The sequence below is a fragment of the Schistocerca americana genome, chromosome 2, assembly GCF_021461395.2.
Source record: "Schistocerca americana isolate TAMUIC-IGC-003095 chromosome 2, iqSchAmer2.1, whole genome shotgun sequence".
NCBI lineage: Eukaryota > Metazoa > Arthropoda > Insecta > Orthoptera > Acrididae > Schistocerca > Schistocerca americana.
In genome coordinates, this window is record NC_060120.1 from 211,870,299 (window position 1) to 211,891,572 (window position 21,274).

At 37.8% G+C, this 21,274-nt stretch overlaps 1 protein-coding gene across 5 annotated transcripts in view; it reads left to right on the forward strand.

Annotated features, from left to right (window-relative positions):
* The window catches only part of LOC124595023 (Fanconi anemia group A protein-like), a 230,631-nt gene that overhangs the window by 150,168 nt on the left and 59,189 nt on the right, over nt 1–21,274 (forward strand). For all 5 annotated transcript variants that reach the window (XM_047133578.1, XM_047133575.1, XM_047133577.1 and 2 more), the window contains exons 17-19: nt 11,490–11,669; nt 15,412–15,569; nt 19,764–19,977. In XM_047133578.1, coding sequence (XP_046989534.1) covers nt 11,490–11,669; nt 15,412–15,569; nt 19,764–19,977 — 552 coding nt within the window. The remainder of the gene's footprint in view (nt 1–11,489; nt 11,670–15,411; nt 15,570–19,763; nt 19,978–21,274) is intronic.

A 21,274-nucleotide genomic window follows, 5' to 3' on the forward strand; every position in this document is an offset into this window, starting at 1 on the left:
ACTTGCGAAAACAGCCATGTCATGTACCACCTCTGGTGCAATTTTTGCACAGCATTTTTTGTGGCCATGACCACCAATCAGATGTCCTCCAGAACGAATGGCTACCATCAAATTTTGGCCAAGAGCAAAGTTGACCATTCAGTGGCACAACACACTGCTTGAGTTCAATGTCTGGTTCACAATTCGTGCCACTTAGATCCTTCCCTCTAGCAACAGCTTTTTTGATGTGCATAGATGGAAGGTATACTTGCAGTATATCCTTTGCTCCTGTAGTCCTGGCCTCAATTTACTCTAACCCCTCTTTCTGATCTGTCACCCACTCCCAATCTAATTCTCCACTTCACCTTCACCATGCGCTGCATGATGTTTTCAGCTCTGGTGCCCATGTATTGTGTGCCTAGCCCATAGCCCATGAACCTGCTGTCCCCCCCCCCCCCCCCCTCCTCCTGCATTCCTATCCTGTGCACATGTTGCCCCATTCCAAGCAACTAGCCACCAGTTCCCAACTCCTCATCATACTTCCCACTTCTTTCTCCTGTACCCTCCCAACCTAACAAACCTCTCACTTCATTCCACCTAGCCGAACTGCATCACTGATATTGTGTGTCCAGCTGGTAAAATTGTTGCTGCATAGGTGTGTGTGTGGGGGGGGGGGGGGGGGGGGGGGGGGAGGGGGGGGGCACACGTGCACATTTGCATGTGCATGTTGTAATCTACCCCTCCCTCATTTGTTGATTGTCACTGACTTCAAAATAAAACTTTTTTAGTAAGCTTCTCATTGTTGGATCCAGTTCTTCACGTCCAGGGGCTGATTCTTGAAGCTGAAATTTTTGACACTGTAGGTTCTCATGGTTCCAACTGATGTAAATAATGGTGTAATATTGCCTGACCAGTTAATTTCTTTTTCTGTAATTTTTATTCTTTCACATTTTTCTATATCACGCTGTCGTTACAATTTCCACTTCAAAACCGAATATTTCATTGTTATTGCGAAACATAAAACATGTCCGATCATATCAGGGGCATGCCCACTTCTCACTCATTCTGCAGTACTAACAATATTCCAAAGAGCCTACAAACTTTCTTGACAAATGACTTTTGATTAATCTCTACCATTATTTTATTAATGAATCCAGAAGTAAACATAATAAATATCATCTGATTGTGCAACTAATAATAGGAATTTTAAGTGTGCCAGTATTTTGTAATTTCAAATATTTCTTAAAGAAAAGTAATTTTAACTGTACATACAGAGTTAGTACATATATATTGTAACAACAAAAATAAAATAATTTCTTTTTATGGATTATACTTGAAATGTATCACATCGTGTACAAATATTATGGAAAGGAAAGTTGCTACTCACCATACAGTGGAGATGCTAAGTCACAGATACGCCCCCCCCCCCCCCCCCAAACACACACACAGGCACACATCACTGCAGTCTAAGGCAACTGTAGCCACACTGCAACCAGCTGCACCAGTGCACCAGTGCATGATGGGAGTGGTGACTGATGTGACTGGTGACTGATGTGACTGGGTAGGGGTATGGAAGAGACTGGGGTGGGGAAGGGGAGGGACAGTAGAGTAGGGTTGGCAGACAGTGCAGTGCTGGTAGGGAGTGTGTGAGACGAGGTAGAGAAGGTAGGGCAGCTATGTGCAGTTAGGTGTTTAGACAGGGGGGAAGGGGAGATGGGTAGCAGAAAAGGAGAGAAGTAAAAAGATTGGGTTTGATGGTGGAATGAGGGCTGTATAGTGCTGGAATGGGAGGCTGGATGGGTGGGGACAAAGACTAACGAAAGTTGAGGTCACGAGGGTTGTGGGAACGTAGGATAAACTGGAGGGAAGATTCCCACCTGCGCAATTCAGAAAAGCTGGTGTTGCTGGGAAGGGTCCATATGGCACAAGCCGTGAAGCAGTCATTGAAATGAAGGATGTTACATTTGGCAGCTTGCTCAGCCACCGGATGATCCACTTGTTTCTTGGCCACAGTTTGTCGGTGGCCATTCATGCAGACAAACAGCTTGTTGGTAGTCATGCCCACATAGAATGCAGCACACTTTGCATCTTGTACAAAATTATATGAAATTCTTTTGGAAAAACAGTTGGGATAATATTAACCTATACAAGATTCAAAAATATTTTTGGTATTGATTACTTATGTTGAGGAAAAGTAATGATAGAGGAGGGTGTCTCTTTACAATATCCCTGTCACAAAATTTGGAAGCAATGTGTTTACAATGTTTTTGACAAACTAAAAGGTTTTCCAAATGGTGTACAAAATAATGCCAAGAGATAGTAAACAGATCTATAGAATTATCTGATACATAACATATGTCAGAAAACTTAAGAAAATACCTACTATACAAATCATAACCTATACATACATCAGGATATGGCATTCAGATTTTCAGATCTGTAGAACATACTGTCACAACACAAATAATGCAAAGTCAAAACTACAGCGTTGCAACACTAAATTATAGAAATAAATTCAAAGACAATGTAAATTACTAGAATTACAAATTGTAAGTTTACATCCATAAAATCACACCTTCAAAATCTTCAAAAGAAAACAGAGAAAATTCAGAGCTTAAGAGTACGATGAGTGAGCTGACTCTAAAAACTTGCAATGATGGGTACAGACCACAAGAATATACTAATCATGAGTAGGAATATAGCACAGAATCAATCAGCCACATAAACCAGAGTATTTAAGGATATGTTGACTATGAAAGAACAAAATAATGAAAAAAATATTAGGGCCTAAGCTTACCCATGAATCCAAACCTGGTATGCCAGGTAGAAACCAGCAAAAAATGTTTCGACACAAGAAAATGAATAAAGTTCATAATCATATCAATAAGTTCAATCATATGTAAAGAATAAATATAAGAAGCATTTAGCCTCAATCAATAGTTGTTCACTTTTCTTGAGGATGGACACACACACACACACACACACACACACACACACACACACACAGAGTCGTGATGGACTGGGGTACCCACAACAGAGTTAAGCATGAGTCTGCCCACAATTCAAGTTCCAAATTGCAGTACTCATAATAAATATAGGTAAACAGAGTTATAGTTAGCTTTGAATGATGACATAATCGAGTAGCTTGAGAACCAAAATCAGTGTATGAAAGCAGACATGTATACATCTTGTTATATTGTCTGTACTAGTAAATGTCTTCCACTCTATTTGCTGATTGTACATACAAATTAACCTACATATGTGGAGATGTAGAAGATTCATTTACATACTTATTTCAAGCTACATGTTGTATTGGGAAGTCAATCCCCCTTCTTGAAAAAAGCATACATTTATGTGGAATAACACTGTCTTTGGCAGTCTTGACTAACAATTTGCAAATCTCAGTTACAACACTGATGTAGTTGAGTACATTACCCAGCACCTATGGTCTCTTGTAAGACGACTGGTCCAGCAGGGTACAGCCATACAGCAGTGTGGGGAGAGGATCTGCCCACATCTTTCAATTTCCTCCCTAGAGTTCTCATCACACACTCCAACGAATAGGTAACTTCCTGTCTAGCATTCACATCAAATCCTAAAACATTGTTTTGTGTACTAAATGTGCTGTTCAATACCTTCTTCACATCACGTGGCATATGCTCTCCCTATTTATATCACAAAAGCAATTATGTAGGACACTTGTCAGATGAGATTAAAAAGTGTTCACATATGAAACTTTATTAAACAGAGTTAAATGCAATGAAAAAAATGAACTAACAAGGTGATACACACAGATATACTAAGATGTAATTTTGACAGTACAAATTATGAACATTGTCCCATTTCAAAATTGTAAAAGGATTTACTCATTTAGTCTCACGGCATATATGTATCAAATTGTAAAGCACAAATCTATTACAAAACATAATTATATAGTGTATCATAGATTTTAACACAGTCAATAGATGAGAAAGAACTTCAGAAAGCACATCATCTTACATACTAAATTTATGACGAACAAAACACAATTATATAGTCATATAAATCTGCAAATAGATTTAAACTCGGTCTATAGATATGACGGAACTCTAGTAATCACATCATCTTACACATTAAATTCATGACAAACAAAACACAATAATGTAGTCTTATGAATCTGCATACATTGTGAATATTTTCTTCCAGACTAGGGATCACTAAGCATCCACATTCAGAGGTTTTGTCTTGTATACAAAATGTTAACAGTACTTGACATTTTAATACGTGTTTTGCTTACCAGTAGCTCCACTTAGCTTTACACGTACAATGGACATTTCCACAAAATTCTTACTCTACTGGATCTTGTCTCTAAATTGGTCAGATTTCCCACAAATCAGACTACCTGTATCAATCAAACAGTTCCCTTCCCACTGATCATCATTAACCTTAATGTAAGGACAACCAAAATCTGAACCATCATCTCTGTTATTAGACACTTCATGTAAAAGATCACTTTCAATTTCATCAAATGATACATCCACACTGTCTTTACAGAGTTTTATCAACTTTACTGATATCATAGCAGTACTTCGGTTACTCATATTGTCAGGTGAAGATTAAACACAATGAATGGATTCCATAGCACAACTAACATCACTTATTACAGAAGGAACACAAAATATACTGTTGTCAAAATTACACTTCCTGCTTAGATTATTCCACCAATTTGGATACAAATTTTGACAAACCACAGATAACTTATTCCAGAATGCACATTTATCTATGTTATCATCAATCTGGTCCCACACCAACTTCAAAAAGTTTCCAAATTTATTCTGTGGGCTTACAGATAGTTCACCTTTACTGTTGGACCGTTACTCTGCATGACATTAATGAAAGACTGGACTGGTATACTATGACTAACTTACATCATCACATACATCACTTACCTTATATGTATTGTCAACATCATTCACAAATAGCTGTGAAACTTCATTGTCCTTAAACTCCACAAATACCTGATAATCATAATCATCGTCATCATCATAATCACATTCTTCCAAAATTACTTCATCAAAAAATCAACAACAACAAAAGTCTCATCTCCATCAAAGTCACTTACCTCACCTACATTCATTTGCAATAAGCTACCAGTCTCAGGCTTGCCAACCACAGTTATTTCACAGCTCTCATTCACATCTACATCAAAAATACCCCCTAGTTCAGATCCAATACAGTCATCACCTGATTTCCATACATTAATAACACTGTTTTATGACCAAGGAAAGAAATCATTAGTACATACTACATCAAAATTTTCACTATTCTCACATTCTGGTTTGTGATTAGACATAGTATCCCAAAACTTTTGATCAAAACATAAATGTGAAATCTGATATTCCTTCTGTTTAACTTCAGATACCTGTGTCATATTATTAACACTGCTATTATTGTCTAATTGCAAGTGTAAATTGGGGTTCCTGTTCTTGTTGTGTTTCCTCGCCCCAAAACTGTGGACCTTCATTGAGGACTGTTTCTTCTATTAAACTGCCCAAGGTTATCCCCATTATTCCTGTTCTGCTAATGTTCAAAATTTCTCTCTCCGTTAACATTTTGATCATGGTAGTAGTTACCATTACCTCTGTTTCTGTAGTTATTACCATTGTGATGTCTATCATTCCATTTGTTATGGTACATACTTCTTTCCACTGCCCTACCCAGCTTGTCAACATATCGTAAAAATTGTTCAAGACAATCGTCAGGTCTGTGTACTAAATCCCACTGCAGCCTTACTGGTAATCTCCTTTTAAGCGCATCAATCAATGTCGTTTCGTCAGGTGGTTTGTCAAGGTGTGTTAATCTCTTAAGTTGGTTCTTACAAAACTCTTTCAGAGTACCATATCTATTCCTATAATTAGGACTATTCAGAAATTCACTTTTAATTCTCCCCTGTTCAGCTTCCAACCAAAGTTTATTTAAAAAATTTTTTTCGAAACTTTGATATGTTAAATTTACCCGGATGTAAATTGTCTGAAGGAAAACTTTTGATTGGAGTGTTGGACCATGCAATACCATTGTTTTGTTTTAATGCAGAATTTCTACATTAGTTTGCATATTGTTTTCAACATGTAAAATTTTTTGATCTAAACTGCTAAAGTTTTGTTCCATTTTTTTCCGTTACGGCCTTCTGTTCAACTCTGATGTCATTAACATTCTTCGACTGTCTTACAGATTTGGCAATTAACTCAATTTCCAAAACAATAAATTTATTTTCTGAGACATCAACTTTTTCATCCCCACTTTCTAACCCCTCTGACAACCCATTTTTTAGCTCTGAAACCTGATTAAGAAGTTGGTCCATTTGATCTTGCACCCTGCCCAATTTGCTATTGTTATCTGTCTTCACTTCTTGTAGTTTTGCCAAAGTTAACTGCAAAATATCAGTTTGTACTGTTTCTTTGCTGACTACACTTTCACTCGACTCAAACATATCCTGACTGCGGTATGTTGATGATTTTCACTTATGGACCGTCTGACAGCAACTGAATAAAGCACAATTTTAGTGCCATACGTGTTTCGCCTTTATTTTCTGCAAGGCATCATCAGTGGCCTGTAATATGTACATATGTTAGCTATTTTATTTACATTTTTGTCAATGTGCCTATAGGTTATAAACAGTTCTGGTGGTTGGTATTTCCTATTAAGTAGTAATGTTTTGAACTGTACTTACAGGTTGCGTAGACAGTTTCTTACATATTACGCTCCTGTTGCATTTTTGGTCTTGTTCTTCTTCCTATGAGCGCCAATTTGCTGTTTTTTCTGCATTCCACAGCACTATGCACTGAACGCTTGTTTTAATGCAATGTTTTGGTTTCTGTTGCACAACACATACATAGCAATGAAACATGTACAAAACAAACATAAACACAAGATAATGAAACTAACAGTAAAAAAGACGCAAAAATACATTTACATTTTAAATGTGCAACCACATGAACACCAACACTCATTCCATCCACGCTTAGTTAACTTAACAGAGACAGAACTACACGAAAACGAAAAAATGCTCTTGGAAAAAGGTTTGAAACACTGCACCAATAGCAAGGTGAACAATCAATACATAGAAAATCTCATAGTAGAAACCGAACACATCCTTACACGTGAAGAACAACAAAATAATTGTGAAATAAACATAGGACTGACAAGAGAACTAGTAAAAGAAGAAATAAAAGGCATAATAAAACAAACACAGCAGACACACAATAAGAACAACCAAACAGAAGCAGCTACTATGAAAAGGTTAAAACAAAAGTTAACAAACAACAACGTATTAATAACAAGAGCAGACAAGGGAAATGTAACAGTACTCATGGATAAAGAGCAATACATCACAAAAACCAAGGAATACATAAACACCAACGCAATACAAAAACTGAAGTCAGATCCAACTACACGATTCCAGGCAAATGTGAAACGAACACTGAAAAACATTGAACACACACTCACAGACAAACAGAAATACTACTTAACACAGAAAAACCCACAAGCACCAACACTCCGCAGTCAACCGAAAGTACATAAAGACGGAATGCCAATGAGACCTGTTATCAACTTCAAGAAAGCCCCTACATACCGCATAGCCAAACACCTCCAAAAGTTAGTTTCAAAACACTATAAAGTAGAAAACAACAGAACAGTGATAAACACAGGAAACCTAATAGAAAATATACAGACCATACAGGTACCACACACAGCATCACTGATTTCATTCGATATAGAAAATATGTATACCTCCATCCCTATCACAGAAACAATAGAAATCATAGAACAAAATCTGTCATCCCACAGCAACCTCACCACAGACGCAATAAAAGAAATAACAGATATGCTCAGACTGACAACTGAACAAAACTACTTTCAGTTTGAGGAAGAATATTATCTACAAACTGATGGACTGCCCATGGGATCCCCAATATCAGGAACACTAGCAAACATTTTCATCAGTCACCTTGAAAATCAGATATTTGATAAGATAACCACAAATGAAAGTTTCAAAATCATATATTGGTACAGATACGTGGATGACATTATTTGCTTGGTAGACGAGCCAAGTGAAAAAATAGATGAACTCCATTCAGAAATAAACAAAGCCCATAAGAACATAAAATTCACACTTGAAAAAGAAAAAGAAAATCAAATAAATTTTCTTGACATTACAATTAAAAAAGAAAATGGTAAACATACATTTAACATCTTTAGAAAACCAACAGCCACGGACACAATAATACATTCCACATCCAACCACCCCCAAAGCCAGAAATTTGCAGCACTAAGACACATGTTACATAGATTAAACAGAATCCCACTCAGTAAGAGAAATTATGAACAAGAAATGAACACGATCATACAAATAGCTAGGAACAACGGGTATGACACACATGTGGTACACAGGCTCAATCAAAAAATAAAAACACAAATAAAAAACAAACACAACATTTCCACAATACAAAAGAACTCACAAGCTGAAAACTTACAAACACACTCAACAAACACACACAATGACAACACCACACAGAAAAGAACCAGATGGTACACCATGACCTACACACATAAACTAACACACAGAGTTGCAAACATCCTAAAGAGACAGGGCTTCAAAATAGCATATAAGCCTGGGCAAACCCTTCAATCACACCTAAGCCAGCCAGCTACCAAGAGGGACAAATTCCAACAATCAGGAATATATAAACTTGAATGTCAAAGTTGTGATGCAGTATACATAGGCATGACATGCAGAAATTTTGAAACAAGATACAAAGAACATATCAGATGTTGGAAGTATGAAACAAACCATTCCACATTTGCAGAGCATTTAAAACACTACAACCATCATCCTACAAACATGGAACAAGAAATGAAAATAATGAGAATAAGCAACCATGACAAACATCTTATACAAATGCAAGAAAACTTCCACATCCAGAAAGCCATAGCAGAAAACAAACATGTGATAAATGAACAAACACACATCAGCACAGGCTCCTTACTACACTTAATAAAGGAAATGATAACATAAAAAAAAGTATATAACACCAAAATACACACATACACAGCTCCTCCTTAAATAAAAAAAAAAAATTGCATAATACCAAAATACAGACAGGCACACAAAAAAAAAAACCACCAAAACACACACACACATACACAGGACATAAACAAAAATAAATAATTAAATGCAATAAATTAAATTAAATTAATATGACACCAAAAAACACACACACACACACACACACACACACACACACAAGCGCACACACAAATGCATACACGAACAGACCACAGATACTTCGATAGTTACACTCATAAGTTTGGCAGTAATATTCGATCTTTGGCAAAAACATTTGACAGTCGGCAACAGAAACCAAAACATTGCATTAAAACAAGCGTTCAGTGCACAGTGCTGTGGAATGCAGAAAAAACAGCAAATTGGCGCTCATAGGAAGAAGAACAAGACCAAAAATGCAACAGGAGCGTAATATGTAAGAAACTGTCTACGCAACCTGTAAGTACAGTTCAAAACATTACTACTTAATAGGAAATACCAACCACCAGAACTGTTTATAACCTATAGGCACATTGACAAAAATGTAAATAAAATAGCTAACATATGTACGTATTACAGGCCACTGATGATGCCTTGCAGAAAATAAAGGCGAAACGCGTATGGCACTAAAATTGTGTTTTATTCAGTTGCTGTCAGACGGTCCATAAGTGAAAATCATCAACATACCATAGTATTACGCGCAACTGAGGAGGACAGGACCAAAAAATTGAAGATATCCTGACTGGGTTCCACAGCTTTCACTCCTACATCACACCTGCCCTCACCTCTATTCTTCTTGTTAACGAGCACACGAATCCACAAACAAATTAATTTCACAAATAGTGTGTACTTATATTCTTTTTTTTTATGTCCCTTGTCGTAGTTGCAGTCCTCTTTCATTCTGTCCGGTCAGTCATTGTTGATAGTGCCTCATCACTATTGATACGACTTTGTTGGGCAGTCCTTGTTTTTTTATTTTTTTATTTTTTTACCTTCCCATGATCCAAAATTCATTTATGTATAAACTACAAATGGCACAAATCACTCTCCCTTCTTCTGCAACAGACACAACTTCATTATCAGTCAACTGATCCCAGACGACACTACCACTTGTAATCTACCTGACCCTCATTTGTTGATTGTCACTGACTTCAAAATAAAACTCTTTTACTAAGCTTGGGGAGGAGTAAGATTTACAATAAACTGTTTTACTTACCTTCTTTTCTCATAGTTAGCTCCAGTACATCACATCTTGGGGCTGATCCTTGAAGCGGAGATTTTTGACATTGTAGGATCTCATGGTGCCAATTGACATAAACAGTGGTGTAATATTGCCTGACCAATTAATGTCTGTTTCTATAATTTTTATTCTTTCACATTTTTCTATGCAACACAATTTCCAATTCAAAACAAAAAATTACATTGTTATTGGCAAACATAAAAACATGTCCAATCACATCAGAAGCATGCCCACTACTCACGCACTCTGCAGTACTAATAATATTGCAAAGAGTTTACAAACTTTCTTGGCAAATGACTTTCTATTAATATGTTCCATTATTTTATAAATGAATCCAGAAGTAAACATAATAAATATAATCTGATTGCCCAGTTAATAATAAGAATTTTAAGTGTGCCAGATATTTTTTAATTTCAAATGTTTCTAAAACAAAAGTAATTTTAACTGTACACACAGAGTTAGTATATAACAACAAAAATAAAGTAATTTGTTTTTATGGATTATAGCTTGAAATATACCACATCATGTACAAAATCATATGAAAGTCTTCTAGAAAAACACTGAGATAGTATTAACCTACACAAGATTCGAAAATATTTTTGGTATCGATTACTTCTTTTGAGGAAAAGTAATGTAGAGGAGGGTATCCCCTTTACAATGTGCAGGCACTTGCGTGCATACATGTGCTTATTTGTAGTCTAGCACATTAAAGGGTTTCTTCTGAAGACCAGCAAAGATTTTTTTAATTTTATTTTATCCCCTTTACAACGTGCAGGCACTTGCGTGCATACGTGTGCTTATTTGTAGTCTAGCACATTAAAGGGTTTCTTCTGAAGACCAGCAAAGATTTTTTTTAATTTTATTTCTTCATTTTTTATTTATTTATTTGTGTGTGTGTGTGTGTGTGTGTGTGTGTGTGTGTGTGTCACTAATGATCATATTGTTGATAGGTGGTTGACCTTAATCTGCCTTTCCTTCTTCAGTTTTATCATAAAATAATTTGTAGGGGTGAAATTTTAGGGTGTAGTTTGTTATTTTCTTTGTATCTTTCTTTCTCTTAACCCCTTCTCCTGTGTGTGTGTGTGTGTGTGTGTGTGTGTGTGTGTGTGTGTGTGTGTGTGTGTGTTTATAGACTCAAAATGCACAGTTTCATTTTAGGTGACTTGTAATAAATCTGGATCTTTTCAGGTCATACAGTTATATTTAGAAGTTTTTGTTAACTGTATGTGGGCATGTTCAGAAGATTCCATGAAGAAGTGGCCCAAACAATATGTGTGCCTGCTACAATCATTTCCAAATCTTTGGAAATTACTATGCAATTCTGTAATTCAGTGGTGCCTGAGTGAAGAACAACTTCCTGATCATAAGGTAAGGAACTTTTTCTCCTTGTCCATAGTAAATAATTATTTTTTACTATGGGGTATAACTTTTGTAAATGTTTCGGTCACCTGCACCTAATTATGTGGAAAAAGACACACACAAGAAAAATATCTCTACAGTGTACCATGGTTAGTGTCTAGCATACAGTGGTAAATATGCAAAGAAAGCTGCTGTAATTGAAAATAATGAATATGATAGCATTGTGTTTTGCAAAACAAGCATGACAGCACAGTAAAAGGAATTCTGTAGTAGCTTAAAATAAAGATGCAAGTGTAGCACTAAAATGTTTAGAGACAGTCATGCCTGCAATATTCCAATACAATGTTGAGTTATTGTAAATCTAGTGCACATATCTCACATACAGGTTCTCATTATATTGCACCTATTGCAGTGTTTTGGTATAATGTTCATGAATTTTCTTGCATGATACAATTTCGTAGGTTGACATCAGCCTATGAATAGACTCACTGAATAACTTGTGCATAAAAAAAAGGTGACACTACTGAACACTGATGAATACAAGAGAAAATGTTTTACGAAATATGGACTGTGTCTAAATGGTCTTTGATAGACACAATGAGGGAAACTAGTGTAGTGTATCCTTGCTGTGACTGGAAATTCTGTGCGTCATCAGTAGTCACTGCAAGCAGTCAAAACTTGCCTGCTCTAGTTCCATGATGAAAACTGAGGTGATAATGTTCACTGTAATAAAAACACCTGCATAGGACTTTGCTAATTGTGGACATTTTGGATAGGAAATCCTAAAACACCAACACTGAAGTCAAATAATTAGCTATTTATCATCAGTAATTACAGTTAGCTATGCAAGAAGTGTGTAGGCGGTGCAGAGTGGCTCCGCAAATTTCAAATCCCATGGAGGTTCAGTGCTACAACTGCTGACTTGAGGAGAGGTGAGACAAGAAATGCCAAGTCAATCATACAAGATACATTCCTCAATGTCGACCGTGGATGGTTCTCTCAATATCTCCTTACATATCAAACCAGCTAACCAAGAACAATACCTTGCAATCAGCAGCTGCAACCCATCCTATATGAAGTAGTCCTTTACAAACAGTGTAACTATACATGGTCATTGCACCAGTAGAGGTGAGCAGTTCTCCTAGTATGCTAAGGGAGTCACTGAGGTCTTTGCAGGGCAAAATTATCTTCCATGCCTTGTCCAAAAAAAGATTTCCGACAACTTGTAACCTACTGTACTCACTAACCATCCACAAAGTAGCAGCCACCTTTGTGACTCAGAACCATCCAATACTAGCAACTGACTCGTGTTCTCTGCCAGGGTTTTGACTACCTCTTGCTGTGTCCTGAAATAAGAAATACTCTTCCCAGGACTCTCACAGTGGTGTTCCGCTGCCCATTAACCTACACAATATCCTTGTCTATCCTTTTATACTCCTGCTTCCAATCCCTTCACCCATAGATCATATCCCTGCAAAAGACACAGGTACAAGATGTATCCCAGACATCCTCCCACTACTACCTACTCCGGTCCTGTCACTGGCATTTCCTACCTCATCAAAGGTAGAGCTACCTGTCAGGTAACCCACATAGTCTTAACAACTTAACAGCAGTCACTGTGCAGCATTCTATTTGGGCATGACCACTAACGAAACTGTCTGCCTGCATGAAAGTTGTCCACCAAACTGTGACCTTGAGACAGCTGGTCCACCCAGTTGCGGAGTATTTCATACATGACAATGTGCTTAATCTCTGTGGCTGCTTCATAACCCTTGCCTTTTATAGTCTTCCCACTAACACCAGCCTTTCTGAATTGCACAATTGGAAACTCTCCCTGCAATATATCTTTCATTCCTTTAACCTCCCTTGTGTCAACCTTCCTTCGTTAGTCTCTGTCCTCCATCTGTTTCACATAAGACTTCCGTCTCCACCCTCCACCCCCCCCCCCCCCCACACACACACACACACAACCACCACCACTCCCCCACTATCCATCTGCATAGTCCTTTCTCTCCTTTTGCTTATATCCTCCACCCCACGGCCTGCTCCCACCATGTCTCTGCACACTGCCTGATACAGGCAGCACTACAGCATCTTCCCACACCCCTACCCTGCTATCCCTTGAACTCTCTGTTTCACACATCTTCTGTACCTCACTACCTATTCCTGCTGAGATTGCTGCTCACCCAGTGGCACCACAGTGCCCCTAGCCAACAATGATCATGTGTTTGAAAGTTTTGTGTGTATGAATGTATCATTGTTTGTCTCTCATCTACTGAAGGAATCTGTGGGAAAGCTGATATTTTACGAATGCCTACTTTTAAATGTGCCCTATTACATTCTTCCCCAGGGAGTCAAGAGGAATCATTTGAAAAATTTAAAAAGGAAGGCAAAGTCACACAAGCTCTGGTTGAGAGAAACCCATATGTTGCGAGGATGCAGTTGTGATGACAAACATGAGATGGGAAAGGGTCATTTTTGCCTTCTCTCAACTTCGCAGCAGATGAATCCCTCTCATCCTGGGGTTTGTGTGACCTTCCTTTTCTTTTTAACCTTCCTCAACCTATGCCTCTACAAAGAGGCAAGTTATAGTTCCAGAAGGTAGAGTACTGTCATGTGCAGTACTTTTATATGCATCTATCTGCAGTGCAAAATTTTTCACTGCCCAGAGATAATTGGCTAGCAGTTTTGTAAATTTGAAAATGCAGAGGTTTCCAAACATTCCTATGAGAACACCTCTTGACCTTGGTGGCTAGATGGAGTACAGTGGCCATTTTACAGAAGGATTTTAAACAACTCACTAAATGTATCCAATAACTTATCTATATTTAAATCATTATAATAGTCAGATCATAAGTCTGAAGTTAGAAGAACCCACAAACCTAAATATATTGACTTAACTTTCATGTTTGCCTATCAAAATCTTGTAACCATACTGAATTTAAAAAAAGACATAGATGAGAGGTATCTCGGTAATATTTTGAACAATGGCAACCTTACTGTAGGAAAAGCCATGGTAATGAAATATCAGCAATGAAGAAGGCTGAGGCCACTACAGTACATGATTCTTTGAAGTACACGATACTTGAAACAATGATCTATCATAGTGAACCAATTTAATATGACATTTCTACCATAAAGACAATATGTGTATAGAACCTAGCATGAGAAGATAACATACCTGAAGATATCCTAAAAATAGAGGGAAACGTAATGATCTCTTGTCTTGAAAGTCACATTTTAAGTGGCACTAAACAACACAGGTCTAGCAGAAAGATGGAAAACAGGTACAATTTACCAGTTCTAAAAGCTTATCAAAAGTCCAAAATGAGTAATTGGAGACCAATTAGTGTCATGCCCATAATATTTAAGCAAATGAAACATCTCATATACTTATATTTGAGGAAGATTCTTAATTCAAAATATTGGTTTAATTGCGAGCAGTAGACCCTCAGAAACGGCTATCATTGTGGGAGACATTTATCAGCAGCTTGTCAAGATTGTGGATTAGTTGCCAGCATCTGTTTTAATAGACTTCATTAAAGCCTTTCGCATTGTACCTTATAGCAGAGTAACCGAAAAAGCTGGTGAATGTTGGTGTATACAGTAGAGTTGTATGAAGCATAAGCTTTGTTGAAAGGGTTGTGAATCCTCCTTTTTTAAGACAGCTTTAGAAGATGATGGGCTCCAGTCTTTCCCTTGTATGTGAATTCTTGCATCAGGTATATTTTTCAGTTTTTTCTTTTTCCAGGTTCGAGCAGCAGCTGTTTTGTTGTATCTTATAGAATCATTTGGGCCAAGCTTTTCTAAGTTACCAGTAGAGGACTCTGCAGAGTGCACAACAGTGGCACAATATGTTGCTGATAGGATCCCTCTCAGAGACACGAAAGACATGATACATTGCATAAGGTGAATTTTAATTTTATTCTTAAATTCCACCTTGTGTTTCAGTATTGTTTGTTTATAAATTGTACCCTTGCTTTTAACTATGCTTTCCTGTCACACCACATATGTTTCATGATATTTAGATTGTTTGTCTTCTAACATTTTGTTGGATTCAAAGAGAAAAATAGAATTTGAGTAATTTATGTTAAGATTGCAATTTTTATTTGTCATTTGATAATGATGTATTCATCCAATAAATCCCTGAGAAAAACATGTGCTTCATAGAGATGAGTAATAACGGTTATGTGGCTGTTGCTATGTGCATTGTGAACTTCCCTTGTTTCATATTCCAGCAACAACTTCACAGTATATTCATTATCTTATGAAGTGTATTTTGTACTGTCAAAAGTGCTTCCAAAAATATGCTAATAAGAGAAATATTAATATAAACTCTGCATAGAGTTATCATGCAAGTGACCAAATTGTCATGGCAGACATCCACGACACAAGTTGTCATCGTCAACAACAATGAGCTGAAGAACACATACTGCGTGCGATGACAGAAACACCTCATGCTTGATAACATTAAAGCCACTTGTTCATTTCAACTATTTTCTGTCATAGTTCTCAGGTATTTAGAATTTTACAGAACAGATTTGCTTAATTGTTTTAAAAGCAAAATGCTTACTGTATTCACCAAACAGCAGCAAATACTTGAGATAGGCTCTACATCAGGTATCTTTCATACATAAATATCACACATAACACCAGAGGTAGATAATAGCACTGTATCTAAGCAGCAAACATACTGAAAACTTTGGATCAAGGCAGTCAGGTAGATGCAGTATTTCTTGATTTCCGAAAAGCATTTAACTCATTACCATACCTATACTTGTTGGCAAAAGTATGATCATATGAGATATCAAGTGCAATTTGTGACTGGATTGAGGACTTTTTGGTAGGGAGTATGCAGTAGGGAGTACGCAGCATGTTATCTTTGCTGAAGAGTCATTGCCAGATGTAGAAGAAATATTGCGTATGCCCTGGATAGTGTTTTGGGACCCTTGCTGTGCATATTGTATATTAATGACCTTATAAATAATGTTAATCATAACCTCTTACTTTCTGCAGATGATGCAGTTGCTTGTAATGAGGTGCTGTCTGAAAGAGGCTACATATATACTCAGCCAGATAGTGATAAGATTTCAAAGTGGTACAAAGATTGACAACTTGTTTTAATTGTTCAGAAATGTAAAATTGTGCATTTACAAAATGAAAAAAAAGAAACGTAGTATCCTATGACTATAATATTAATTAGTCACAGTTGGAATTGGTCAGCTGATACAAATAACTGGGTGTAACACTTTGTAGGTGTATGAAATGGAATGATCACAAAGTCTCAGGCGCAGGTAATGCAGATGGTAAACTTCTGTTTATTGGTAGAATACTGGGGAAGTACAATCAATCTACAAAGGAGATCACTTACAAATTATCCAAGTGACCCTTCTAGAATATTGCTGAAGTGTGTGGGGCCCACACTAAATAGGACTAACATGGGATACTGAACATATACAGAGAAGGGCAGTTTGAATGGCCACAGGTTTGTTCGATCTGTGGGAGGCTGCCGCAGAGATGCTGAAGAAGCTGAACTGATTGACCCTTGAAGATAGACGTAAATTATCCTGAAAAAGTCTGCTAACAGAGTTTCAAGAACCAGCAATAAATGATGACTCTAAGAATATACCACAACTGCATTCATATCTCTGCCATTGGGTTCGATTAGAATATTTACAGTATTCAAAGAGGCATTCAGTCAGTCATTCTTCCTGCACTCCATATGTGCATGGAACTGGAAGAAACCCTAATAACTGGTACAGTGGGACATACCATCTGCCATGCTCTTCATGGTTGTTTGCTGAGTGAGATGGTGCAATGGCTAAGAAACTGAACTCACATTCAGGAGGATGACAGTTCAAGTCCCTCCCCCTCCTGCCATCCAGATTTAGCTTTCCCATGTCAGTTGAGGCAAATCCTTTTAAGCTCCCTTTGAAAAAAAAAAAAACACAGCTTATTTCCTTCCACATCTTTACCAGATCTGAGGTTGAACTCTGTCTCTAACATAGTTGTCCTCAGTGGAACATTAAACCCTAATCTCCCTTCTTTTAAAGATATTTGAAGAAAACCGTCAGCATATAACCTGAAGAGCTAAACCATTATTACCACCTGACTAATAGTGTTTCAATTCAACTTTGGAATGTAATAGAAGAGCGATTCTACATAGCTTGGATTTTTTAGTAGTTTCCAGAGGTATGTGGCACCAAAAGTTTATGCACAGGTGTACAATTCCTTAATATTCTTGCAACGAATTTCAGCCTGGCCTTCATTTTTCCTACAAGTAGTTTTATCTGGTCATTCCACTTTAGGGCATTGTGAACAGTTACTCTTCGGTGTTTTACAGTTGTTAATGTTTCCATTGATTTAGTGCCGTTATGTGATGGATCTATTTGCCTATCTATGCTCAGTATGCTACATTTATTTACATTCAGTATCAACTGCTAGCTCTTGAACCAAATGTTGATTCTCTGCAGGTCTTCCTGAATTTTGCTACAGTTTCTGACACTAACCTTCCTGTGAACAGCCCGATGGAGCTTCTGATGTTATCCACTGCCTTCTTTATGTATATACTGTAAAAAGCAACAACATTTTAACACTCTCGTGGGGTACAACTGAAATTACTTGTACATTTGTAAATTTCATCCTGCTAAGAACAGTATGCCTTACTGTATTCGCTAGGAAGTCCTTAATTAGTCATAAATATAGTCAGATATTCAATAAGTTGATACTGAACAAGCTTGTGAATTGGTTAGCTCTCTATCCAGATTTAGGTTTTCCATGATTTCCTAAATCACTCCAGGCAAATGCTGGGATGATTCGTTCGAAGGGGCACAGCCGATTTCATCCCCATCCTTGACATGATCTGAGCTTATGCTCCGTCTCTAATGACCTTGATGTCAACAGGACATTAAACCCAATTTTCATTCTCTCTTCCTTCAGTAAGCTCATATTTTGTTCACTAAACAGTAGAGAAAAACAATATTGAATTCTTTTTGCAAGTCAAGGAACACATTAGCAATCTGGCACCATTGTCTGTAGCACTCTGGATCTCATGGACATACAGAGCCATTCTCACAGCTTCCCCTTCTCACTTGGTGTACGCTTTGCCAGTGGTGCTGACATAGTGCATGGTACTGGCAAGGTGAGTAGATTGGCCCACTCATTTGGGTTAGAGGTGTACAGTAAGAATGCTTGGAAAAAAGCACAATATTCATCTGCAAATCTTATGCAAAAGCAGGATGCATCCTGATTCTTCTTATCAGTATATAGTCTTGTCTAGTGTACTGGCCAAGTTGCTTGCACTCACTGCTTACTGTGCTTCTAGCAGCTACTTGACAGACTGATTATATGACTGCCATGCTCCGGGATTTGCCTGTAGTGTCATGTAAGAAAAATAGACTTCTTAATCCATGTCTCTGTGGGAATTTGTTATGAAAACTGTCGACAGCGTAATCTGACTTTTTTTTTCAAATGAAACCGCTTGTGAGCTAGTATACGTGTGTCAGTATAGCTGCGGTGATTTCTTATTTTTCTTATTGCTGATGCTCCCCAATATTACACTGGATGCCATTGCTAAATCTCAACATTTCTATGGAGCATGTGCTGGTGGAAGACCCAGGAGGACACTGTTTGTGTTAATACAAAAGCTAAATTGCAGAAAGATGAGGAACAGAATTTAACCACAAGAAAGTGGAAACCAACAGTCTTCATCACCGCGTAACATTACACCCTTGTGTGCTTATGGTAAAAGTTGTCCAAAACCTGCATGTTAGATACCTAATCAACAGGGACATTGCATGTCGTATCTTGTGATCTGCTGCTGACTGTGTTAACATCACAAACTGACTGCAGAGGACGACGAGGACAACAAACAGGCACACACACACACACATACACACACACACACACACACACACACACACACAAGACAGAGAGAGAATAAATTCTCAAAAGCTAACCTATGTTACATATTTGTCTGCAAGTTAGGGGTTGCCTTTCTGAATTTCCTGTTTGTCATTTCCATCCTCTGATTGTTGTAAAATTCCATTTTAACAAGGGACACATTGTCTGTTGTGTGAAGTTGACTCTTGCATTTCTTTACAGGCTAGCTGAACAGTACATGCGATATGCTGAATTTACATGGGAACTAAAGGCTGATATTGATGATGCAGCAACCAGTTTGTGTCTGTTGCAAGTGGTGCCCGCTGTTCTTGTAAAGAAATTTTTATTTGCACAGCAAAGACTGGATTCTGAAAAGTTACCCTCCTTGTCGTGGAAACCTTCCAAGTTTTGGGCACAGTTCATACATAATAATCAGGCATGTACATCAGTCTGTTATATTTCATTTAAAATAGGAGACACAATAACTAACAATCATAATAATGGTAATAATAATAATAATAATAATAATAATAATAATAATATAGTTTTACCAAAAACAGATAACAGTCACATTATAACTAAAACATCAACAGGCTAGTGTCAAAGATTGTAGTATTCTTAGTTTCTTTATGCTCAGATATCTGGTTGTTTGTCAAATTGTTGTAATATGAGCTTTATATCATGCTTTCAACTGACAAAACACTAAGTATTTATGCTGTTAATTTCTCAGCATTTGAAAATGACTGCCAGCTGTGTAATGTTAACAAATCCTGTCCTTTGTTCATACTTCTACACTATTGGCCATTAAAATTGCTACACCACAAAGGTGACATGCTACAGATGCGAAATTTAACCAACAGGAAGAAGATGCTGTGATATGCAAATGATTAGCTTTCCAGAGCATTCACACAAGGTTGGCACCGGTGGCGACACCTACAACGTGCTGACGTGAGGAAAGTTTCCAACCGATTTTTCATACACAAACAGCAGTTGACCGGCATTGCTGGTGAAATGTTGTTGTGATGCCTCGTCTAAGGAGGAGAAATGCGTACCACAACGTTTCCTACTTTGATAAAGGTTGGATTGTAGCCTATCGCGATTGCAGTTTATCGTATCACGACATTGCTGCTCGTGTTGGTCGTGATCCAATGACTGTTAGCAGAATATGGAATCGGTGGTTTCAGGAGGGTAATACAGAACGCCGTGTTGGATCCCAACGGCCTCGTATCACTAGCAGTCGAGATGACAGGCATCTTATCCGCATGGCTGTAACGGATCGTGCAGCCACGTCTCGATCCCTGAGTCAACAGATGGGGGCGTTTGCAAGACAACAACCATCTGCACAAACAGTTCGACGACTTTTGCAGCAGCATGGACTATCACTTCGGAGACCATGGCTGTGGTTACCCTTGACGCTGCATCAAAGACAGGAGCGCCTGTGATGGTGTACTCAACGACGAACCAGGGTGCACGAATGGCAAAACGTCATTTTTTCGTATGAATCCAGGTTCTGCTTACAGATTCATGATGGGCGCATCCGTGTTTGGCGACATCTCGGTGAACGCACATTGGAAGTGTGTATTCGTCATCGCCATACTGGAAAATCACCGGTGTGATGGTATGGGGTGCCATTGGTTACACGTCTCGGTCACCTCTTGTTCGCATTGACGGCACTTTGAACAGTGGATGTTACATTTCAGATGTGGTACAACCCGTGGCTCTACCCTTCATTC